The sequence below is a fragment of the Polyodon spathula genome, chromosome 15 (assembly GCF_017654505.1).
Source record: "Polyodon spathula isolate WHYD16114869_AA chromosome 15, ASM1765450v1, whole genome shotgun sequence".
In the NCBI taxonomy this organism is placed as follows: domain Eukaryota; kingdom Metazoa; phylum Chordata; class Actinopteri; order Acipenseriformes; family Polyodontidae; genus Polyodon; species Polyodon spathula.
In genome coordinates this window covers 38,890,210-38,915,754 of record NC_054548.1, presented here as the reverse complement: position 1 = coordinate 38,915,754, position 25,545 = coordinate 38,890,210, and the positions used below count along the sequence as shown (strand labels likewise).

The 25,545-nt window shown below is 36.2% G+C and overlaps 2 protein-coding genes across 2 annotated transcripts in view; both read left to right on the top strand.

The window, feature by feature from the left end:
* The first annotated feature begins 254 nt into the window (after nt 1–254).
* LOC121327684 (stomatin-like) lies at nt 255–8,826 on the top strand. The gene is made up of 7 exons (XM_041271828.1): nt 255–424; nt 2,597–2,700; nt 4,334–4,406; nt 4,780–4,862; nt 6,342–6,545; nt 6,736–6,870; nt 8,015–8,826. The coding sequence occupies exons 1-7, from the start codon at nt 337–339 to the stop codon at nt 8,204–8,206; spliced, it is 879 nt and encodes a 292-aa protein (XP_041127762.1). The 5' UTR covers nt 255–336; the 3' UTR covers nt 8,207–8,826.
* A 2,543-nt stretch (nt 8,827–11,369) lies between these two features.
* LOC121328183 (lipase member H-like) overlaps nt 11,370–25,545 on the top strand; it is a 29,876-nt gene continuing 15,700 nt past the window's right edge. Inside the window, exons 1-2 of the mRNA XM_041272744.1 lie at nt 11,370–11,496; nt 21,271–21,342. Coding sequence (XP_041128678.1) covers nt 11,478–11,496; nt 21,271–21,342 — 91 coding nt within the window. The 5' untranslated portion in view covers nt 11,370–11,477. The remainder of the gene's footprint in view (nt 11,497–21,270; nt 21,343–25,545) is intronic.

The window sequence follows — 25,545 nt, the reverse complement described above, 5'->3', positions numbered from 1 at the left end:
AGACCACACAGTACAATAATATTGTAAACATTCATATTTTTGTTTGCAAAATATATCAGCAATACCACAGTATGTGTAATATGTTAGACTCTGCATGCATATGAATAGTGTGAGTGTAGAATATAGTTTACCAGATTTGTGTTAGGGCCTGTTTTCTGCCATATTTACTCACATTTTTTAGGACTGACATGAGGAATGGATATGCCACTGTTGCTATGCAACTACAGTAGATGTTTTCCTTCTACTGTGTGACGTTCTCTCGGTACAAGAAGGGCGTTACCATTCTTAAACTGTTTTTTTTTTTTTCAACAGCAAAATCATAAACTTACACAGTGAATGCCAGTTAATAAAATTAAACCACAGATGGAGATGAGTACTGCAAGAGAGGTTGCAGAAGGAAAAAACAGACATCAGGATGTACAAGGTAACTGTTTCATCTGACTGCTGTTACTGCAATGTTCAGAACACTGCATGGTTTCACTTTTACAGCTATTTGTTTCTTTCAGAAGAAAAATGCTTGCTATGCTTTATTTATAAATAGCTATTTTTTTAAATATCAGTGACATTCAGTATGTTTGCATGATATTTTAAGTGCTGAACAGAAATTTGACTTGAAATAATGGTGTAGTGCAGTTATTATTATGATAGAGTAGTATTGAGTAAATCTACAGTATGATAGAAATTATATCACCACTAGTAGCATGTTGTGTAGTTCTGTATAGCCAATAAAATATGTTCAGCTATGTCATATTATTTATCAGTTTTCAAGGTTAAAAGCACTGATATGATTCATTTAAAATGCCCCTTTCCTCTATCGTTAATCTCACTGTTGCTAGTTGTTTAACTATGATTCCTGAGATAGAATTGCAGTTCATGAAAGCCAATTTCATTCCAACATGGTTTGGAAGTGTGGCCCATTTATGTAAGATTGTTTTACCATTATATATAACTGCCCACCATTAGCAATAAAGTGACACATGTATGGGCAGTGTAGTTGCTTGCAACTGGGTTCTGAAACAACTAAGTGGTGCAAGTTACTAGCAACAAAGAGTGTGGCCTGATAGACTTGAACCCATATGGTGGTGCTATGTAGATCGAGATTTGAGGTTTTTTAGTATGCAGTGCAAATGTAATGCATAACTTTAAATAAATTGAATACATTTGTGTAGTGTTTGGTTGAAAAATAAATTGGCCTAATGTAGTAACATGGTGATACAGTGCTGTGGCAAAGTGGTAATTAGTATCAGGTGTATAGCAGGTGTGGTGCTGGTGCAGTAATCCCAAGAACAAACAGACAACAAAGTACGGGTGAAATTGTTTGTTTTTATTTTTATAATACAATGGTCTGATGACCAGCCAGTAAATAATACAGAGCTTGCAATACACAACAATGTGTATTGCGCAGTGGTGAAAAGGGGTTGGAGTCCCATAAATAATAAGCACAATACACAATACACACAATTAGACACACACACAATCACAAATCTAAAGTGAGTGCTCTCAGTGCTTGTGGGGAAGTACAAACAATACGTGCTATAGTGGTGATAACAATTCAGTCGTGACTATGGTGTAGTGTCGTTCCAGGTAGTGCTGACCCAAGGTGAACAGCTTCAGAGATGTGTCAGCCGTCTAGTGAATTTACAAAAACAAAAGACAATTACTAACAGCGACAAAACAGACAAAACCCTCACAAACTCTCCCGGTCCTTCCAGTTCCTTGTATCTCTGAAACAAGGAAGGAAGAAGGAGGATTTACGGCCCTTTTATGTTATCACGCGTGACCCCTTGGTAAGCGATTGCAGCCTCCTTTATTACTTGCAGCTGCTACCTCGTTTACTCTCCAGGTCAATACGTTCCTCCAACGGAGTCTTGCCTTCTTCCAGGCTGACCGACTTCCTAACCAAGGAACTGAACTGTCAGGCCAGCCCATCCAAAGACTTCCCCTTTCGCTACTTAGCACCCTCACAGGTCGAACTCATTATATTTCTGTCACAAGTACCCACAAGTCTTGTGAGGAGCTCATACAAAACTAGAACAGTGTTTTCTATTTTTTTTTTTTCTGTTGCATCATGTTTTTTTCTGTCAGCTTGGTTCAAAATATACCTACATGTTTTTTTTAAACTTTACTGTGCGCTATTTACAACTTTACTTAAAACCTGTTTCATCACACCAATGTCCTATTCACAAGCTTTCCACAAAAGTGTAAGACATGTGCTGTGCCATTAATATTACAGTATTAATACCAAACAAACACACATATTAAACAGTAGTTTGAGAAAACAGTAGAATGCTATTGTATTCTTTTCATACTGAACCTTAATATTTGTATAAATAAGAACTTTTACTCGGGAAATCCAGCATTCCTAACATTTCTGTGTTGTTAATACCTTTTCCATTGAAAGTATATTTGTAGATTTATATACATTTTTTGTGTGAGCGAGTGTGTGTGAGATGAATTTTCTGGTTAATCGTTGCAATAGTAAATGGTTTGTTTTTTAATTTGTTGTTAACTTTTACAGACATACTCATGGTGTAATTTTGTCCTGTAGCTAGTGTAAACATGTAAACACAATGGTTTGCTTTTTTATTTTATCCAGCGGATACTGGTGGGGGTGTAGACTGCTGTGGATGGATCCTGGTAATCTTTTCCATGTTAATGATCCTCGTGACTTTCCCCATATCCATCTTCTTCTGTTTTAAGGTAAGAGCATTTTGCTTCCTATTTCCAACATTCAAACTGAAGAACTAGTTTATCCTTGCAAAACAACTGTAGATTAATTCTCAAAATGATTCTGTGGATAAAGGCTGGGCAAGTGGAGGTCGTTACCACAATGCTACAAATAGTTAAGAAGTGGGGATTCCACAGGAAAAGTTGCATTGCCACTGGTGCAGATTGGTTTAGTATCACACACTACCAGCGACTACCGACCAGGGTTTTGTAACCTGTTCTAGGAATTGCTGTGGTGAGGGAACATAATTGAACCTTCTACATTGTGAGTCACATTCAGTTCAATTAAACCTGCTCAAAGCAAGACAAAACTGCTATCGTGAAGGTGACTGTACATTTGTTTTTCTACAGTAGTCACAGATGTCAAGTACTGTTTCCAGTTTTAATCCACATACATTAAAGTCCATATCTCACATAGAAAATCATTTTTTTGGCTTTCGGGTTGTACTTGGTTTACTTTCATAATGAGCAAGAAATTAAATATCCATGATCAATTTTAAAGCAGTGAGAGATGTAAAACTATCAATAATTACGGAAAATACCGACATTGCCCCTGAGATGCACAAAGTTTGCGTGACGTTACTAGGGGAACACATACCAGGAACAACTGAGAGATATACATGGTGTCAGACTGTGAAAGCGATCATTACGAATTTCTCCTACATTTTGAGTAGTCTGTAAAAAAAATAAATAAATAAAAAAAAGTGTGGGGAGGAAGAATAAGTGATTTGAGGCCCGATTCCGAACTGTTTTGAACCTCCAGCAGGAGAAAATAACCACGCTGGCATGAGGAATGCGAGCGACACGCCCCCTTGCCTGCGGGTCGGCAATTCTGAATATTGGTCTTGTAATTAACCCCGGCCAGCAGTTCATTTATGGCAATAAAACAAACAAAAATGTGTATTTCTAGATTTGGTTTGTTTTACCATTTATATCTGGAAATTATAATGATATAGTTTATGGTTCGTGTTTTCACCCAGTGACGTCACAGATGTCAAGATTCTAAATAAGGGCTTTTTTGCGGAAGCACTCAAAACGAGTTTTAGATTGTACATTTCTTAGTTACAGCTCAAAAATATAAATTATATATACATTATTATAGTTTAGTTTAATAAAATAGAATCAGATTGTAATGTGAAATAGGTGACATATGGACTGTAATTCATCACAAGTGACACATAGAGGTGACACACAGCTTTTGGAGACTCCACAAGAACACGGCTTACACTGATTTTGGCATTGCAATTTGGATGAATACAGAATACCAGCTCTACCTGTTGTAATACTGTAGCCATACACTTGAGTCAGATGCTGCAAAGCAGCCCAAGCCATCACATAGCACAATATCAACAGATAGTTTGTCTTCCATACACAGGAGGGAACCACATGATTTAAGCCATGCTCTCATGACTCAACCTAGTCTTCCCATAAATAATAGGTGAGCCACTTGGGACCCCTTAGATTAATGCAATTTTAGTAAAATAGTTTGGTTCTTGTACAAATAGCAGATTCGACTGTACTGTACTTGTAATGTCTCATTATAATCACAATTGCATTTGCCAAGTATTGTGCTAGATGAATTACATTCTTTTGTTTTTACTTTCAGGTTGTACAGGAGTATGAGAGAGCTGTCATCTTTCGTCTTGGACGTATTGGTAAAGGGGGAGCAAAAGGACCAGGTATGCACTTTATAAATGGCCACATTTTTTTAAAAAACGACCGGTTTGACTACAGCTTGTTAAAAATAGCTTGAAGCAAGAGATGTACAGAAAATTAAAACCAACAAACATAGGTGAGGCTCAACAAACAGGTGAGGCTCACATCATCACTCCTGCTTAACTGCCTAATGTCTGCCTTATCAACTGAACGCCATATATATTGCTTTTATCCGGTAAAAAGTCTTGGTTTAAATTATGTTATATGCTCCAGCCCTTCACATGTGGGTCAAGGCTAGAATGATGACAACATGATTTATAAACAACAACAAAATATTTTCTTCAATATGTTCTTGAATTATTAAAAACGTGTAGTTTATATTTATATCCCTTTTAGGTATCTTCTGGATCATTCCTTGTATAGACACATTCCGTCGTGTTGACTTGAGGACAGTGTCATTTAATATACCTCCTCAGGAAGTAAGCTTTTTTTTTATTTCCATTGATATAAAATAGTTACACTCATGTCTTTTAAGAGAAGTAACAGATAGAACATTAAGACGGGGTATTTTTTATAGTGTCATTTACACCATTTTTTTTTCTGGAATGGGAAAACACTTATGAAGGTTTCAGGTTTCATAAATATGTATTAGAGAGAACTAACAAAATAATTCCATTATATTTCCCTAATGTGTATTGCATTTTCCTATACGCAAGATGATCACATTGTGCTAAACTTGTATTGCTAATGGTATTTTTTTTTCCATAGAAGTTAGTAAACAAAAAACAGCTGTGGTTATTTCAATCTTGCACTTCCGAGAATGAACGCAGACACATTGAAAATGTGTGCGTCATAACTGAGAATTTTACTCAAACACTTTGACTCCCATGTTTTTTTTTTTTCTTCATACCTTTGAAAATCATGTTTATTATAAAATTAGATAATCGTGATTTTTCTATAAAATAAAATGAAAACTGTTTGGCAGGTGCTTGTGTCATTCCGGAGAACAGACTTGTAGTTTTCCACCATCTAATTTCTTGAAATGGTTATTTTAACAAGCAAAGCAATTAACAGAAGAATATATATATATAGAAAGTCTACACCCCCTTGAAATTTTTTCTCAATTTGTTGTGTCAACTTTGTACACCTAGATTTGGCAATATTTGACCATTCTTCTTTACAAAACTGTTCAAGCTCTGTCAAGTTGGGGAGTGTTGATGGACAGCAATCTTCAAGCCACAAATTTTTTATTAGATTTAGGTCGGGGCTCTGACTGGGCCACTCAAGGACATTTACCTTTTTGTTCCTTAGCCACTCCAGTGCAGCTTTGGCTGTGTGCTTTGGGTCATTGTCATGCTGAAAGGTGAACTTCTGTCCCAGTTTCAGCTTTCTTGCAGAGGGCAGCAGGTTTTCCTTAAGAACTTCTCTATACTTTGCTCCATTCATTTTCCCTTCTTTCCTGATAAGTGCCCCAGTCCCTGCCTATGAGAAACATCCCTATAACATGATGCTGCCACCACCATGCTTCACAGTAGGGATGGTGTTACCTGGGTGATGTGCTGTGTTAGGTTTGCACCAAACAAAACGCTTTGCATTTAGTTTTGTCAGACCACAAAACTTTTTGCCACTGTATACTGGTGACAATATTGTTTTCTACAGTCACTCAAACAAGCATTTGGAGAATATATGTCTTAATAAACACAACACAAAATTAGACCTATATAGACTTCTAATGTTTTCCCTCTGATTATTTTTCGGAGAATCACACATAGGTTTACTATTGGCAAATTAAAAAATAAATAAATAAATAAATAAATAAAAATCCTGTATTGCAGGACATGAGCACCCTCTTGTGGCATACAGGATAAATTAACTCGGTGGAAATGGAAAGATACAAATGTTTGAGTGTAATGAAACTGCTTTTCTAACAGTGTTTTGTTTGCTTGTTTTTTTCATAGGTTTTAACAAGAGACTCTGTTACTATAATGGTGGATGGTGTGGTGTATTACCGCACTTTCAATCCCACAGTTGCCATCACAAAGGTGGAGAATGCTGACATGGCCACACAAATGCTTGCTCAAACAACACTAAGAAACATGCTGGGAACAAAGAACCTCTCGGAGATCCTTACAGACAGAGAGGAGATGGCTGACCAGATGGAGGTAAAAACCAAAATTCGAAAAAGTTTTTAATGTTCAAATCTTCAGAACCGCCTGAGTCCAGGACCAATCAATCTCACAGGGATATAAGAGAATGTAACATGGTAGTATAGGGCTCACACAAATACATTCTGCCTTGTATTTTGTGTCTACACAACTGACCTATGTAACACAGTTTGTTTTTCCAATCCAGCATGTGTTATATGATGCATCAAAGGAGTGGGGCATCAAAGTGGAGAGAGTCGAGCTAAAGGATGTCAAACTCCCACAGTCTATGCAGAGAGCAATGGCTGCTGAAGCTGAGGCATCACGAGAAGCAAGAGCAAAAGTAAATATCCTTCTTAAGACATGTGAAGGTATCAGTCTGTCTGACTATGCCAAAAATGTGCAGCCACTTACATAAAGACTGACACTCTATGCTAGAAATTATCAGGAATTATAAACCACTTTGATTCGCTATTTACCAGTCCAGTCCATAATTGCTAGTAATTTATTTTGTGTTCAACAGTATTGGTTAATCAGTAAACATTTATAGTGCAAGGCTTCAAGTAGGCTCAGCAGACTGTCACATCTATCTGTTAGCTTTTGGTTATGTATTGACCTCAGACAACTCCTGTCTCAATCTGCAAAATGAATCGCTAACAGCCAAAGAATAAATCTAGGAGCATATAAATAATTATTGCTCAAACATCACTGATATAAAATTATAGCATTTTTACACCTGGTGATTGGCTGGTATTTTGGGAACAGAGATTATACATTAGTATTTAGGCTGGTTTATAGTTATACAGTACCTACCAATTGTTAGCTACCTTGAAATGTAAATGCCAGGTTAAAACTATAAATGAGGTCCTGTACTCCATGGGCTTACCTGGTTAAATAAAGGAATCGATGGAACCATTCAGGAGTTAGCAGTTGCCCATACCGTTCAGGTATAAATAAATGGGAATGACTACTGTGTACAGACCAAAAAAGTGACCGTGAACTTAGTAGTCCAATTCAGACATTTAAATGAGTTGTGTAAAACAGCTGAGCTTGATTTTATTGCTCTGAATAAAGAGCGGGGTGGGGGATGCTAAGGAAATATTGCTATGTCTTAAATGAAGTACATATTTCAAACAGACCCAGGGAGTTGTATTTTCAGATGGCAGCACTGTAAGGTCTCACACTTCTAAACTTGAATTTAATATCCGACCTCTCAAATAGTGCCACATCTTACTGCATAGTTACTTCAAACCAGAGCTCTGAGGTTATTTTTTTTTCAAACAGATAACACAAGTAAAGTCTAATAAAATTATATGTGTGTATATATATATATATATATATATATATATATATATATAGATATATATATATATTATATATATATATCATAGTATTTTTGGGGTGTAGCTTGAAAACAGTGGTGCCCATAATTTAATGAATTAAACTTGCTTTAATGAATTAAACACAAGATATTTCTAATGTTATAGGTGATTGCAGCAGAAGGGGAGATGAATGCCTCTCGGGCTCTGAAAGAGGCTGCCATGGTGATGGCTGAGGCCCCTTCATCCATGCAGCTCCGCTATCTGCAGACCTTGACCGAGATTGCCTCGGAAAGGAACTCCACCATTGTGTTCCCAATTCCTATTGATTTAATGACGGCATTTTTCAAGCAGAAATGAATTGTTTGTCACCTATGGTCGGTCAGCTTACTAGGAAGTTTTGTGTGTTAGATTTTCTTAGAGATTACAATTGATGATAAATTAATTTTATAATTAATGTTCTTTATTCTTAATTTTAAATCCAAATACTTAATTATATTCACCCTTTGCAACATACTTAATTTTTTTAATTCCTGTAAAAATTGAATCAAATTAAAAACACAATGGATTAAATTTTAAAAGAAACATCACATCATCTGCAGTTATATATTTGGATTACTCAAGTACTGGTGACTAGTAAACTCGTCAAGAGTAAAAATCAAAATGCCACTGCTTGATTATTTCATTTATGTAATAGATTTGAATAAAAATAAATTCCATTACTTTTACTAAATGGTGTCATTGTTAACCTTTGACAGTATTAAGGCACTAGCCTCTACACTCTATTGCTAAACTGAGACTAAACTATAGGTTACAAAGAAAACCTGCAAACATTATTTACCTCAATCTCTGTAATTCTGTTTCACACAAAATTTTAAAACAGGTTTTTAACCAAAGTGTCTGAATACAGAGTTGTTGTTTAGTATTTTCAGAAACAAATTATTGAACTTTTTTATTATTATTTAGAGCTAAAGATTATAAAACAGAACATATATATATATATATATATATATATATATATATATATATATATATATATATATATATATATATATATATATATTATAGGCAGGGGAATTCTCCTTTAACATTCAAATGACTGAAGTAATATTAAAATGTGAGAGGGTATTTACATGTTTCTATCATTTTTTCCAGTTTGGCCCTTACGCCACTACTGATACTCTGCAGCTTTCTTAAACTGGGTTTAAAATAAGTTTTTGGGTTGTGTTCAAGAACTGCAAGTCCAGTCTGCCTTATTTGGCCACCAAAAAAATACAATACAAAAATCTTGGGAAACAAAACAAAAACCCAGACAGCGTTACAGAAATACCAAAAAACGCTTTGCACTATCCGTACATTATTTGCTAAACAATTTTTGACTGTATAATTCCATACACATTAGACACAAACATATAGAATGCATGGTTTCCTACACTGTTAGCTTCATCACTTCTGACCATTATGGTAGTCTACAGGTGTATTTAGAATCCAGAACTTTACGTTAATGATATATATATATATATATATATATATATATATATATATATATATATATATATATTATATATATATATATATATATATATATCCTAGGTCAGTTTTAAAATGCATCGTAAAAGTTTTGTCACCATCATTTATCTGCAATAGGCTACCTTACTTGCACACATTTCTCACCACATATTATTATTATTATTATTATTATTATTATTATTATTTTCTCTCTCTCTCTCACTCTCTCTATCTCTATAGATAGATAGATAGATAGAATTGGGGAGCCACTATACTGGTAGCCCATACAAGTTCAACAAATTGCTCGGTAGATTCTAATCCACCCAAGCATTTTTGTAACTTTTGTTCTGTAAGTTTGCAGCAAGCTGATATTAAGCCCCATATTTGTCTTTTTCAACAAATTCATGGAACCAACAGTTTTGGTTTTCTCCATGTTTTTGTTCTTGTGAAACAAATCTTGTTCTAGGTTTAAGAGATTTTATTTCAACTCTAGACATGGTCGCTAAATCCTAGTGGTGAGGTTTGTAGCCTACAGCAATAATATAGGAGACCAGCGGCACAAATTCCCAATTATGGGAATTCAGTACATTTTGTTCATGGTAGGTACCTATGATAGATGCTACTTAAGGCTAGTGTAACATGAATTGTGCACGCTTAAAGCAATCAGCTATCCAATCACTTAACATGAAAATAACAAAAGTGCAAAGGATAGAACTCAATTATAAAGAACTATCATTTTAGGAACGTAACAAGAGTGTTCTATTACTGTGTGGGATGCAAGCAACACAGGTTTATGTTAAAACATTGTTCAAGCTTTCAGGTTTTAACTTATAGAATTTACAAAGTTGGGGCCACCACTAGGGTACCAGCCGTGGTAGCCCTAGTGCGGGAGGACATTCACACAAGTGTACATAAAATTAAATACAAAAATGCAAAACCAAAACACAGTGGAAAAAACAGCTAACAAAACAAAAGCTGGCCTAACATCAGGCGAGCGCTGCTCCCAGTAGAATGGGTCCCTCTCCCTGACACACACTGACTCCACTAAACTCTCCTCAATTAAATCCCTTTGCTAAAGGGCAAGGATTGCTGGTTAAACACAAGGTGGTCCTTGGCTGCGCTCACAACCACGGTTAAACACATGCTGGCCGCTTATTTGGTTTCCTGACCCTGGATCTACACGCTGTCATGTCTAATTGTCTTTCAAGCATGACAGATTTGGTTATGCAAATGGATCTTATTCTGTAATGCTTAAAGCCAGCAAATGCTTGTTTCAGCTTTAGTCTTAATGGATAGACCACTGCAGATATCCATCCTACATCCTCCAGTGGCTAAAGAAACAGACTTGTAACCAGGAGGTCCCTGGTTCAAATCCCAGCTCAGTCCCTGACTCAAGTGTGATCCTGAGCAAGTCACTTGTGCTCCGTCTTTCAATGAGACATTGTTGTAAGTAACTCTATAGCTGATGCATAGTTCACACACATAGTCTCCTACCTTGTAAAGTGGTTTGTGATGGTGGTCCTCGATGAAAGGCGCTATATAAAAATTATTATTTTAATCACTTTCTTCAAGTCAGTTCAATTCAAGTTGTAGTTTCTCTTCACCTTATTGACCCCTGTTTATGCATGTTTAATGCTTTCTTTTAAAATGTAAGAAATGTTTAAAGCATACTTTCAAAAGAGGGAGGGAAGTGCAAGGCTTTACAGAAACTGAAAACAAGCTACGCTGAAGGGAAAACAAATACATGATTTACGACAGAGCCATAACATTGTTCCAGCCAAGGAAAGCAAGCTTTTCACTTCAGCATAGTTTGTTTGCAGTTTCTATAAAGCCTTCACTTCCCTCCCATCTTTGACAATATTTGCCAACAGACAGGTGATACTGTAGGTATGTCTTCAGTTTAAAAGGGTGAATGTAACGTGGGCAAAAAAGCTGTCGGTATGTATCTGGGAGGAGCTTACTTTGAGTTTCATGCACAATACTGCTCTGTACTTCCTGATTCACAATACTAGAGGTGCAGCTTGTTAAACTAGAGTTATTTTCCAGGGACTGAAAACAGAAACTTCAAGACTTAATAGTTCTGTCATTATTCAAATCCCTTCAATCCTTTCTTATATCATCTATGGTCACTCCTTCAGACGGTAAGTCACTATTTTTTTAATGTAAAACTACAAGAAGCCTTTGCCATTAATTCAAATGTCGACAGCTCTTGGTATATACAGTACATATCAGTACATACGGTAGCATATTGCCAAGTTGTGTTTGTGTTACATACTGGGTTATCAGTGCAGGTACACAATAATGTAAAATGTAACAGGTGAAAAAATAAATCTGTAATTTTGTAAAACCCAGCTTGAAGTTCTTAAAGTTTTTTCTATAGTCATTTTGATTCAAATATGCACTCGAGTATAAATATTCATAGCCATAATGCAGAAAGTGCCGCAAGCAGTTATGAAACAAATGTATTTTATGTTATTGGTGTGTACATCATATTTTAATGTTGCAGTAAATATGTTCATAGCAAGAAGTAGGGCACCTTCACAATTCTCGTAAAGTACTTAAAAGGACAGGCTACACAATCAAATTGATGACCCCAAAATAATACAGTATTGTATGAAAAAACCATACAGTTACAAAGGAGCTTATACAATTGTACAGTTAGGCACAATACAATGAAACATTAAACTGGAAAGGCAAACACCACTTTTACATTTTGGAATATGAAGTGTAACTTCACAATGTCCTTGAAACAATAAAGCACAACTTGACTTTACACATCTTCAAAAGATTAAAAAAAAAAAAAAAAAAAAAAACCATGACCGTTTTGAGAAGTCTCCACTCAGGAGCTAAACATGGACAACCTCCCTATTTACCACTCCTCCCACATCACTGAATGAGAAATAGTGTGGGAAATTAAAGTTTCAGAACATGATATTTAATTTTGCACTGGTCATTGGAGGTGCTTGATATCCATGACATCTGTGATCGCACCAAGTTTATCTTATTCTTCCCTTATTTTTCATGATATAACTATTCAAATAGTAAGCTGGAAGCAGTCATACTCCGAAGGGTAATGTCTGATCCTGAACTCCAACCTACACTTCCTTCATCACCTAGTATACACATCACATTAATATGTATATAGAAAACTACAGCATGGATATCCAAAGTATCTGTAGCTGATGATAACTGGTCAGTAATGACACTTCATTTCTTTCTGATATGTCTCAATATGGCTGTCAATAGAATCTCCAGTGTATACTGCAGTAAAAGTACTAAATAAGTTGAATGGCCTGTACATTTAAATCCAAGTCTGGTCCAATAGGAGATAGTTAACACTGGGTAGTTGACACTGAACACTGGAGACCTATTAAATAATTTGCAGGATGTAAAGCAATATTTGTTTATATTGAATTAACACGTAAAAAACAAACACTTCTCCATATGTTTATTCCAAAATAACTTTTCACTGAAAGCTCATTGCCTTGGGAAGGTAAATTGCATGCCAGTTATACTGGTTTGAAGACTAACCCTACTATCAAATCTTTCATCTATCTGGCTTAAGGCCGAAATCTGTTTGATTTCCATATACCATTTTTTACATCTGTATACAGTAATGGGTCTATTGATGAAAATGACAGTTATTTCAGAAATATTGTATCTTGGAGGTAGATTCAATTTAGAACTAAAGCGACGTGTTTTGTAAAGTTTAATTACCAGTCATACCCAAATTGACTGATACACTGTCTAGTTAAGGCTTGTCAGCAGATAAACTGACTGAACCAGAAAAAAGCAACATTTCCCACTTTTAACATTTTGTTTAGAATCTTCATTTCAAACGTAGAAGGGTCTACATTTCTGTTTTTCTGTGGTCACTGTTTACTATTGTTCAATCGCCTGTGCTATCTTACTAAACCAATAAGCAGGCATGTGGTTGACCTGTTAATTTGTTTACATTTCCAAAGGTAGTTATAGCTGTAGTGATAAGTCAAGCCAAGTTTGTAACAGCAGAGTGCAAAAGATCATTACAGGGCTGGCGTCAGGGGGGGGGGGGGGGGGGGGGTGCGAGGGATGCAACCGCACCCAGGCCCAGCCTCTGCTGGGGGCCACAACAAAGATATTCTATAATATCTTCACCCATACCAATCGTTTTTTTTTTTTCCCCGAAGTCCACTATCGAAAAACAAAAAACTGTTCTCCTGGTGGTTCAAAAAGAAACTGTGGCAAAGTTGTGCTGTCAGTCAAAACACACATTATCAAATCAGAGCTACGCAGGCGGGACTCAGAGTGAAACTTTATAATAGGTCAGTGTCGATTAAAAAATTCCAAACTGTTCAATTTACGGGGGCAAAGGGATTGCATTTCTTTCACAGCTGCTATTTATAAAGATTACAACAAACAGTTTACTAACAAGGTATAAAATCATAAATACTTCTGAAAAAAATAAACACATAGGCCTACTCAGCCAACTTTAATTCTCTGTGGGAACTCCTATATCACACCCCAAATTTCCATAATCGACTTGCGTAGTAAAAAAAAAATTTAAAGCGCTCAGTTATCAGCTGTTGTTGGTGAGTAGTTGCCCAAAATTATGAAGTGGACTTTGAAAAACAGTAGTTGACCAAAATTCAATTATGAAGCAGACGTGGAAAAACAGCAAACTTTCAGTTAAAACGTGTATTAGTTAAAAATACCACATAGCACAGATGTGGTATGTCTTACATCCACTCAGGGTGTCATGACAGGAATTTCGTCTGGGCAAGTTATATGAGGAATTTCCTCCATTAGCAAATGTTTTGTAGGCGTCAAGGGAGGATTATTAACTTCTGGGTTTTAAAAGTTCACTAGATGATAACTGAAACTAAATTATTTTCAGCACTAAGTCTACCAAACTGCTCATTAAATGCGTTTTAGGGTTCCATTCAGTAATGCTGAATGAGTTTGTTAAAGGTCTAAGAGAGTTATTATTTACGCTTTGGAAATACCCAGGACGTGACATAGTCCACTGCTGGGATATTGAAGCGTGAAGGCTACCAAAGCACACATGGAATTATTATTATTTATTTATTTGGCCGACGCCTTTATAATACTACTAAAATACAATATTTAAATAGGATGCAACAAGTTAGGATTACAACAAGTTATATCGACAGTGACATATTAATAGTGCAATAGTGCAAGTGTAACCCTGTTTTATTAAACACACTCTAAAACAGTTCCAGCACACAAAGAGTTAATCACATGGATGCAACGTGCAGGGAACAGGTGACCTAACTGAAAAAAAGCAAATGTATCTTTTAGATGCACTGGAGAGAAGCTTCTAGAAAAATTGACCAAAAGAAAAAAAAATTCCAAGCAACAGAGCAAGTCGTTAGAGCAAGATATATAGTGCTTTATTTTTTTTAGAAATAAAAAAAAGAAAGCAAAGCGTAAGCAATACAGAATAAGTGAAAGAGAGAGAAATCGCAAGAAACAGCTGAATCCTGGAACCTATATATATATATAGATATATATATATATATATATAATAATATATATATATATATATATATATATATATATATATATATATAATTTCTGGTTCAGTGATGAAGGCAGTAGTTTAAATGTTTCTGTAAGTCGGGAATCAAATAACAATCATTACTGAACGGGAAGGGAAGATCCTCTCTGACCGTCAATCTCTGAGCAAATATACAAAAGCTGCCCTATCAGGGCCCTGCTGTGAGGGGGAAGTCCCTCCCACCTCCTGATGAAGAGGGACGTCCTCACAGTAGCACATCGCCATTTTCTCTCTCATATCTCTGACACTTTCATAGATAGCTTTTGCTTTCACGTACCGAATTTGGTTGACTTGTTGGATTTATTCGCAAATTAAGAAATAATTTACTGTAAAATCGCGCTTCAAGTGTGTCTAAAAGAGTGCCCTTGCTTTATTTTCGTGTCAGTTTATGACGAGAGCTGGTTTCGACCCCTCTGAAGAGATTAACGAGCGGCCATTTCTCTTTTCACTACACAAGGCCCATGTGGAGAGCTGTTGTGAATCTGTAAGGAGACTTCGCAGGCTCAACCGACCTTGCCTGCCAGTGCCTACCATTGGCACCGACCTTGGAACAGGTCCACTCGGCGACCTTGGCGCTGATCGACTTGGCACCGACAGCGCTCGCCTCGACACTGATCCCGGCACCGACTGATTTGGCACCGGTGAATTGTTTTTAAACAGCATCTGCAGGCTGCTCATTGAGCACAGCAGTTAAAAAAGAAAAAACAAACTGCAAAGCATGTCGGATCAGTCTACTGGGTCCTCCGCTGGTTTTCACCAGTGTGACCGGTGTGTGGCAAAATTGCCCAGGCAGGATGAGCACCGATCCTGTGCCAGGTGCCTAGGGCCAGAGCACTGGTAGGTGAGCTGGACTGCTCTCCATGTCAGAAGTTCTCGAGGAGAATTAAGGTTGTTGTTTTTTTGTTTTTTTTGGAAAACTTTTCTTTTACGGAGAAGCCATCGCCATTTCTTCTTAACGGGACTGATGACATCATAACAGCTATTCAGCAACAACGTTATCAAAAGCTATGACTCAATTCTGCAACTACTTCATTTCCATTCTTTTGTTGGCCTCTGTGCCGTTTACATTAGCAAATACCCGAGCCAAGCCAGAACCAAGCCGTGAAACTCCAGCATTGCAACATTACTGAATCTGGCTCGGGGCCAAAGCAGGCTGTGGGCAGGGTTATTGCATTTCATCATCACGATCAAGCATCATGCCAACAGAAAGTGTCAGCCCCCAGGACCACAACCGCTAAATGTTTTCCTAACTCCTTACATTTACACTGTGGGACACATAACCCATAAAATACAAAATAAAAGAACTCCCTCGCTATAATGCATATATAGTGAAGCAAAAATGTAACTTTCCATGAATTAACCATGCATAAAGCACCATGTAATCAACGCTATATTTTTTACAAAAAAAAAAAAAAAAAAAAAGATTCCCAATCGTGGGTCATTTTATTAATCAGTTTTTAAACTATAACTAGCCTGGCTAAACGGCGGGCGGGAGGTCAATTTGAAGAGACAGACAACCAAAGAGCGAGAAGGAGAGCGGCTTGGGAGACGGGAAACGGGAATGGGCACACCCCACGTTCGGCTACTGCCAGAGCATGGCTGAAGTGTCTCGTCTCCCAGAGAAAGCTGCAGCTCCTCTCGCAGCAAAAAAGTAGGAAGGAAAATACAGTAGGAAAGATAACCAGGTAATAGGCCTAATAGTTATTTAGTTATAAAACAAATGCTGCATAAGATGTCTGTGTTATAAAGTGCCAGTGCAGCTTTTCTTCAGTTCAGATACTGTATCAAAAGGAACAGAAACAGAAGTTAGACTGAGAAGTTGTTTACAGTTTGAACAACACTGGTACTGTATTTACTGTACAAATATTACATGAATGACTAGTAGGGAATTGAGAGACATGCTGTATCCAAGGCACGTTATAACCGAGAGCCTTATAGTGAGGGACCACTATAGATATTCAAGCTGTCACTATTGATCGATGCATTAAAAAAATAAAAAAAATAGAAACGTTAAACCACGCTATTTCATTTTAGAAGGATGTAATTAAATTATGTATACCTGTAATATGGTCCCCCGTCTTTGCTTCCTTTGTTTAGGCTTGTACACACACACAAGCACATTCTCAGAACTTTTCTGCATTAAAAATAAATAAATCCATGATAAAAAATTATTTTATTCAATTAATGCTTAGTTCTATTTTTGCAGTCTGTGACATTTAATTTTATCGACATTTAATTTAGCATGTTCATTATGCGTGACGTCTCTCAGCTCAGCTCGCCTTTCTCTAGTGTAAAAGCAACTCCAGCTACCCGAGCCATACCAGGATGGCACGACTTGGCACCGGCTCGGCTTGGGTGTGCTGGTATAAAAGGGGTATACGGACTGAACTTAGTGGTAGGATAAACGAACTGGATATGTGAACGAATGGACAGTGAACTGTGGATTATGCTTATTGTGCTGTATTAATTGCTGAATGTCAATTGGTGATGTGCATAATGATTACATTTTGTTATTACTTTTATTTTCTTAAAAAAAAAAAAAACAACACAAAAAGATAAATGTCATATGCAAGAACAGTAATTACACTTGCTGTTAAATTATTTCTTTAGATTGCTGGTATGTTACTATTGTGCAGGTCAATGAAACCAGTCTCCATAGAAATGTGGACGATAATCTGGAAGTGTTAGTCACTAATATAAGGTTACACAAGGCTAGTGCAATAGCTGAGGATCCAGTAACGTGGTGCGTAGGTCAGGCAAGTCCAGTGCATAGTAGGAGGGGTAGATCAAGACATCTACAAGTACAGTCTAAACAGGTGGGTCTTGATTATGCGGCTGAAGGCAGTGAGAGACGGAGCAATCCTGTAGTTCTCCGGTAGCTGGTTCCACCACTCTGGCTAGGGAAGAGAAGAAGCGGGCGCGGGAGTATGGATAGTGGAGAGAAGGCATGACCAGTCAGCCTGTAAAGGAGGAGTGGAGAGGGAAATAGGAGGGTTGGAGGTAGGATGGGGCAGTATGGTGAAGAGAGTGGTAGGCAAGAACAAGGGTCTTGAACTGAATACGAGCAAACTGAGCAAACCGCATTACTCATGGAATATTGAGGAACACTAATGTATTCATTAGCAACAAAAAGTAGTGCTGCATAAAATCATGAAAAAATCAAATAGAAAAAAAAAAATAATGTTTATTTTGTTACGCATCCATTTTCTAATAGCAATAGAACCATCACAAGAGGGCTTTAGCATCTGGTAAGGCCCTTCTCGTTTTGTTAAATGCCCTCACCTTCAACTTGGGACTTGAACTCGCAACGTTCTGGCCTTACCAGACAGTAAAGCCCAATTCTTCGGGTTCTGTTGCTTAAATAGCTATATTAGTGACTTCCTTTGCATTCTACTCTAACTCTCAGTGGCATGGCAAGTGTTCACCATGTTTTACACATACTGTGATGGTTGCCAAATGATCATGTTATATAATATTTCAAATTGTGCAGTGAAGCTGACAAATGGTTTTTGATTCAAAAACAGTTTATATACAAGAAAGGTATACCTCCAATACAATCATATAAGTATGAGATTTAAACTGACTTCGGACAAGACCTCAGTAAAGCTCAGTGAATACATTTGTATCAGAAAGCACGGATATCCATGGAGTCAATTTGAAAGAGATGAAAAGACTGACAAAACTTTACAATTTGGGGTATTTATACCTTTGTAAACAACTGTTGATTCCACTCCCATTTGTCTTACTTCTGTCCAGTGATAGTGGTTTCCATTCTATCATTGCATATTCCCTCTGGGGAGGAAAAGTGGGGCTGCATACCACGTTGTACCTAGTTCCCCTTTATCTCTTCTCACACTATCTCTGCTAGTCTCCTGCCTTTTGATGTTTAGCTCAGACACCCACCTGTGACTTTGAGTCATGTTAAGTTGTGCAAAACTGCACATAGCTGGTTTTGTCAATGGGAAATGAAAGAACTCAAAACTTACACAATACTGTATAGAACCTTAATATAAAAGCATATTAAAGCAACTGAATTAGTAAGCACATTAAAATAACTATAAAAACACATTCACACATAATTTAAACATAATGACTAAAAACAACTTAACTATAAAAGACGCACATCATGTAAAACTTACAATTAATAACATAACACTGTGTAACAATTTATTTATTTATTTTTTGTTCCTGGGTAGTATGTGTTATTTCCTAATTGCTTATGCCTCAAAAGTATAGAAAATGGCTATTATTCCCCACAAACTTTGCTTTTTTGACCAGGACAGTGATATTTCAAAATATCACTATTTCCAATGTGAAAACGGGCAAATGTAAATACAGTAAATGTAAATACAGTATAATCGTAAATCTCGAAAAACTACTCGCTTCTAAATCTTTTGTAGTCATTTTTGTATTACTTTAGTATAAACACATGTTAATTTGGATTCATATGTTCTTTTTTTCTGACTTTATGTGAACGTAAAGACACACATTTGCCTGTTTTCCCATTGGAAATAGTGATATGTTGAAATATCACTGTCCTGGTCACAAAAGCAAAGTTTGTGGGGAATAATAGCCATTTTCTATACTTTTGAGGCATAAGCAATTAGGAAATAACACTTACTATCCAGGAACAAAAATTGTGTTACATAGTGTAATTAATACCTCATGCAGAAAGCCACCACTACAATTACAGAATAATACAAATACAGAAATGTTTTATATTCAAGAAACTGTTGTTATGTTAAAGCATTTTTATTATGGCTTGCTACCTTGTATATGAGATACACGTTAGTCTATTTTGGTAGCATGATAGCATGTCTGGCTGGTTTACTTGTTCAGGATAATTTTGTGGAAACGGTCTGTAATTTACTGACATCAACTTTATAGAACCACAACCCTTCCCTGAAAACTATTTATAATGCCACAAAAATAGTATCACTTACATTTTCACTCATGTTTCTGATGTGATATGAAAAGCTCCCATAGTTTGAAAGAGTTTACAAAATGATCATTTTGAAACCCCAAAATAACAGGTTCTCTTGTCTGACTGATCAGCTGGAGGCCCTGCCCACTGTTACATCAATTATAAGTACTACCTCCTTGTACACTTGCATCATTGCCTCCAAGACCATACATTGTTTTTTTTTTTCATGGCAGGGGGCATTACTGCAGATGAGGAATATTAGCATTCATTGTTTTGGATCAAATTTGATAAGGAGTGGACTTATATACCTGCATTTATTTGGTATAACACATGGTGATAGAACATGGAAACCATTTAATGTTGTTTACTGAGCAAAGGGCATTTTCTTATAGTGATGTGTGGCTAATGGAATTTCATGTTTTTCTTCTACAGTAAAAATTAACACAGCATTGCTCCTTGCTGCTTTTAAGTTTACTTATTTTGCTCATCCAATAATGTATCCCTCTCCTCCTTTGTATTTTGACCATATTCAATGGTGTCCTGATGTAAGAGATATAATAATAATAATAATAATAATAATAATAATAATAATAATAATAATAATAATAATAATAATAATAATAATACTGGGTAACTACATTTTCAGTATTTGTTTGGTCTGACATTGCTGACTTGTATTGTTATTTATCAATGCAGCAATCCATTAACTTTAAAACATAACCCATTGACAAACACTGCTTTGGTCACTCTATTACTAGGATGGCGAGATGGGCCAGTTTGACCGGGACTGTCCCCTTTTCCCAACAATTGTCCTGGTGTCCCAACATTGTCCCTCAGAACTTAAAAAAGGCCTGGTTTGCAAGACAGCACTCCCTGGACCATGACATTATTTATGTAAACAATCGCCAATCATATTAAAATATGGTTCCAGCGTAATATTTTTTATATAGATTATTATACTAAATAAAAATTATGCAAAATGCTAGAATGAAAAATAAACATAGTTAGATAACCATACTCTGTGTGTGTGTGTGTGTGTGTGTGTGTGTGTGTGTGTGTGTGTGTGTGTGTGTGTGTGTGTGTGTGTGTATAGACACACACACACAACATTGTAGTTTTATAAACTATTTTTTAACCTATGTTTCCCAGTTCTGAGCTTTGGAAATCTGGTCACCCTACATATTGATAAGGGGTAAACTGCATTTTAGGATTACACTTCATATGCACGCTCATCATGTGTGTTTTCATTTGAAATAGACTTTTGAGCTTCATTCTGAAATGCTCCTAATCCTGTACGGGATAGCTTTCCTACTTGACTCCAAACCACATATGTATAAAATTTGTTTAGTGGCTCATTTGACTGCAAGCAAGAAAAGACATCACAGGACACACATTGCTCTCCTGATAATCCAGATTTTCTTCCTTTGTTAGTTCTGAAGATAAAAGCAGCAATGTTCAAATGGTGGATCCCGGTGCTCCTTCATCCCTGTGTACTTTGGGCAGGTAAGACTTATTGTAAAGTATTTAATAAATAAAAAACAAAACCTTGAAATTTTAAAGGTTTTAATTTTATTTTATTTTTTACCTGAAGATTAATGAAGATTAATTATCATTTAGCTTTTATATTAAAATGCAATAAGCACGATTTTTGTGAAAGGGAAATAAATGTTACTGTTACAAGAGAAATAACAAACATTTTTAGGCATATTCTTTGGGTCCTTGAATTACCTTACTGGATTGTTTGTTACTAGTTTTGTATCATTCAAAGTTTTATTTATCATTTTGCTGCAAAGTATGTTAACTTCAATTGTTTAGCATCATGTAAATACCTTAAAGGTTAAAATATATGGCATAAACACAGTACACTTTTTAAAATCTGTTGGAAAACTGTTACTGAAAAACTGTTATTGTAGTTGGACTTTTCCTGCTTATAATATCAATTTCTGGTTCTCAATGCAATTTTTCTTGATGTAAATGTCTCCTATCATAAGTTGTTTACATTTTTTTAAATTAAATCACAAATGAGTCAAATAATTGCATGGCTTTCTTCTTTACTTAGAAGCATAATCCTATTCTGGAGGATGCATGCACTGAAGGCTGCTGAACTCTTAAGCTGAAGAGTGATTATTTTGAGGCTTTTTTCTCAGTAGCATAACAGACTGATTTTGTAATGAAGACTGTGTCATGAATAGTTTGCCTTTAGGTAAAGAAATACCATGACAGCAGCTGAAAACACTTTACTGCCTGAAATAAAAATATTAACATTTTGGGGATCCTTTTAAAAAAAAAAAGGGCTCCCTTATGCACTGATCATGTCCGTCCAACTGTCCACAATATGGTAGCTGCCGATTTGCACCAATCTTCACCAAACTTTTATCATGCACTCCTTCTTTTTCTTCTTAATCCTCTCTTCTGGAACATGAGGCTACACCCTTTGACCTCCACAATTATCTATCTTTGTTCAGCTTCTCCACCTCTCCCTACCTCATATGCATGTCTTTCAGATCTGCCTCAACAGTCCTCCTCCAGGTGTTTTATGAGTTTTCCCTGTGGGGTATTTATTAAAGAATAAGAAAACTAAATAAAACAGATTCTTAAACACAAAATGAAAAGGCATGTGGGCCAAACAAAACCAAGATACAAATAAACTGTACAAATGAATACCTTCAGCAATACTGACACCGGTAGCAACTGTCTCTTTGTTTGTTTCTTTCTTTCTCTCTCCTCCAACCTCTCCCCACAGGTGAGTCTGAGCTCTTGTATATTGTGTGGCTGGAGCCCTAATTCATCATTAATTAAACCATTACCTCATTAAGGCTCAAGCCATATTCTCATGTATTTCGTCAGGGAGAAATCAATCTAACCCCCTCACTGCCGACAAACATTTATAAACATAAAACAGAACCCAGCAATTACAATAACAGATATCTTACTCTATATAAACAAAACACATACACAAAACATAGCAATAAATCATAACACAAATAAATACACAAAACGATAACAACCATAATAATAATAATAAGACAAAATGCACAGACATCTGCAAAGTCCAAGTCTTCCAAAAATGACTCGAGTCCATTTAATACCTCTCAATTTATCAGCTGTTACATTTCTCATAACCCAATCAAGTATAATGAGGAATAGAATGGGTGACAAAATAAAGCCTTGTCAGACTCCAGTATTGACTAGGAACCATTTGGAGATGTCATTATCTAGAATAACACTACATTCAAAGTGGTTATAAAATCGGCGAATTAACATCAATATCTTTGGTGGGATTTCATATGTACCTAGTATTCTCCATAGGTTGTTATAATGAATACTATCGAATGCTTTTCTAAAGTCGATGAAATTGACATAAAGGGGTGCATTCCATTGCAGGCATTGTTCTATGATATTTCTTAAGACAAAAATGTGGATAATGCATCCCTTGCCTTCACAGAATCCAGCTTGCTCTTGACGAAGATTTGAATCAATTATTTTGTCGATTTTGTTTAGAAGGGTTCTGCAGAAAACTTTGCTGGAAACAGACAGGAGTGTAATAGTTCTCCAACTGTCACACTTTCCCAGGTCACCCTTCTTCGGTAGTCTAACAATAAGAACTTTTGTTCAGTCTTTTCACCAACATTTCCCAGATGTTGGTGAAAAGATCTGTCAGTACTTGTGTAGCCGTGTCAATATCAGTTTTAACCATTTCTGTATGAATCATATCGACACCTGAGGCTTTTCTGCACTTATGACTTTGATTGCTTGCTAACATCTTCATCTGTTGGTGGTCTTGTGTTTATATCAAGCATTTCCTGAAATGAAGTCGGAAAGGCAGGATTCTCAGGTTCTGGTTGATTAAGTATATTCTGGGAGTGTTTCACCCATCTATCTGCTTGTTCTTGTTCTGTAGTGATGGGTTTTCCATTTTTGTCTTTGACAGGTACAGCATTTCTCCACATAGCTCACAAGTAATCTTCTAGACAATGCTGAGTTCAGCACATTGGACTGCTTCTTCAGCTTGCTTTGCTTTTTCATCTACAAAAAATCACTTTTGTTCAGCTTCATTCTCTAATACGCTAATGACACAGTTTCTAAGCTCACTGGTAAACTTTAATTTCCAGGTTTCTGAGTCTGTCAATGTCAACTTTTTGTTTTGTCTGATGTTTCTGTGCTGTCGTGCTAAGTTTGAGCTTAATAGTTGCAGCTAGAAGGAAGTGATCACGTTTACATACGTCTCCTATATACATGTCAGATTGTATCTGGTTATAAACTCTATGTTGTATCAATAGGATTAATCTTTCACTTACTGTGTGATGATTACACGATTGCGAGGACCCTTTGTATGTTCATGCACTGGTTAGCCTCTTCTATACATGTACTCTGTGAAGTTATTACCTTTGCGCTTACATTAAACTGCTGTTGCGATGTCTCAACACTACAAAAACTTTGCCTCGCTGAACGAAATTAACAATATTAAAATGAATAAATTACATACTATAAATGTAGCTGTTATATACTACCCCTTCAAGGTTCTTTGTGATTTCAGTGAGTGCACTGGCTTTATTCCTGTTGAAAAATTGTGTTTGCTTCAAAGCATGTCTTATGTTATTAAATGTGCACACAAATGACCTCTGAAATCACCAGATATACAACCTATGATTATGCCATATGGAATCTCTTAGGAGAAAGATGTAGGCTATTTTTAGCAATGTGATTTTTTTTTTTTTAAAGCTAGTGCTAATTTCACAAAGTTGCAGTGCCCAGCAATTATGTAACATTTTACACAAACATATCTGTTTACTACATTGCTCTCTATGTTTAGCCTTCAGCATACTCTATCAGAAAGCAGACTTTTTTGACAACAAAAAACACATTACATTTTTAAAAAAGCTATTTCTTTCATGGGCATGGCATTTGGTCATAACAAAATTGAGACCAGGGACAGCTATGAAGAAAGCATCATCTATCCCTCATAAAAGTCTACTACTATGATGCACCAAACAGTGTAGAAAAGCACAGTTAAAGTATGGTTAAAAAAAAAAAAAAAAAAAAAACACACCAAAAGTATTGTAAAAAAAAAGTTAAAGGACAGGAAATGGATATTTTCCACAGCAAACTTTTTTATAACAATAATAATCTTTATATAGCACCTTTCATAGTGGACCATCATCACAAAGCATTTTACAAGATATGAGACTAGGGTATGTGAACTACACATCAGCTGCACAGTCACTTACAACAACATCTCACTCAAAAGACAGACTTGCTCAGTCATACAATTTAATCAGTGGTTGAGTTGGGATTTGAACCAGGGATCTTCTAGTTACAAGGCAGTTTCTCTAACCACTGGACCACATAGCTTCCTTTGAAAGAAAAAGATTAGTTTACAAAATATATTTTTCAACTTAACTAACTTCCAATAATCTCAGAGTTGCTCCCCTGCTTTATCGTGTTACCAGAGCACCTCCATGGAACTACATTACTATTAACCATCCTGGAGTGTATGACTTTGCAAATCCACTGCCACCAATATTACAACTCCTGTAGTAATACTCCATAAACCACTTCAGCTAGCTACTTTATATTTTCAGTGTTATGGAAACTCCTCCCACAAAATCTAACATCATCTTCACTTTGACCTATAAGATAGCCACCATATTGGGTTCAGTATTGGATTTGTTTGCATTCCTGTTTGGTATAACGCATGCTTACAAA

Bases quoted from the DNA above. Each gene is read 5' to 3' on its own strand.
- LOC121327684 (XM_041271828.1), top strand. From the start codon at position 337: ATGCCAGTTAATAAAATTAAACCACAGATGGAGATGAGTACTGCAAGA. The intron at 4,407-4,779 runs GTATGCACTTTA...TATCCCTTTTAG, and splicing joins AGGGGGAGCAAAAGGACCAG to GTATCTTCTGGATCATTCCT. The intron at 4,863-6,341 runs GTAAGCTTTTTT...TTTTTTTCATAG, and splicing joins TTAATATACCTCCTCAGGAA to GTTTTAACAAGAGACTCTGT.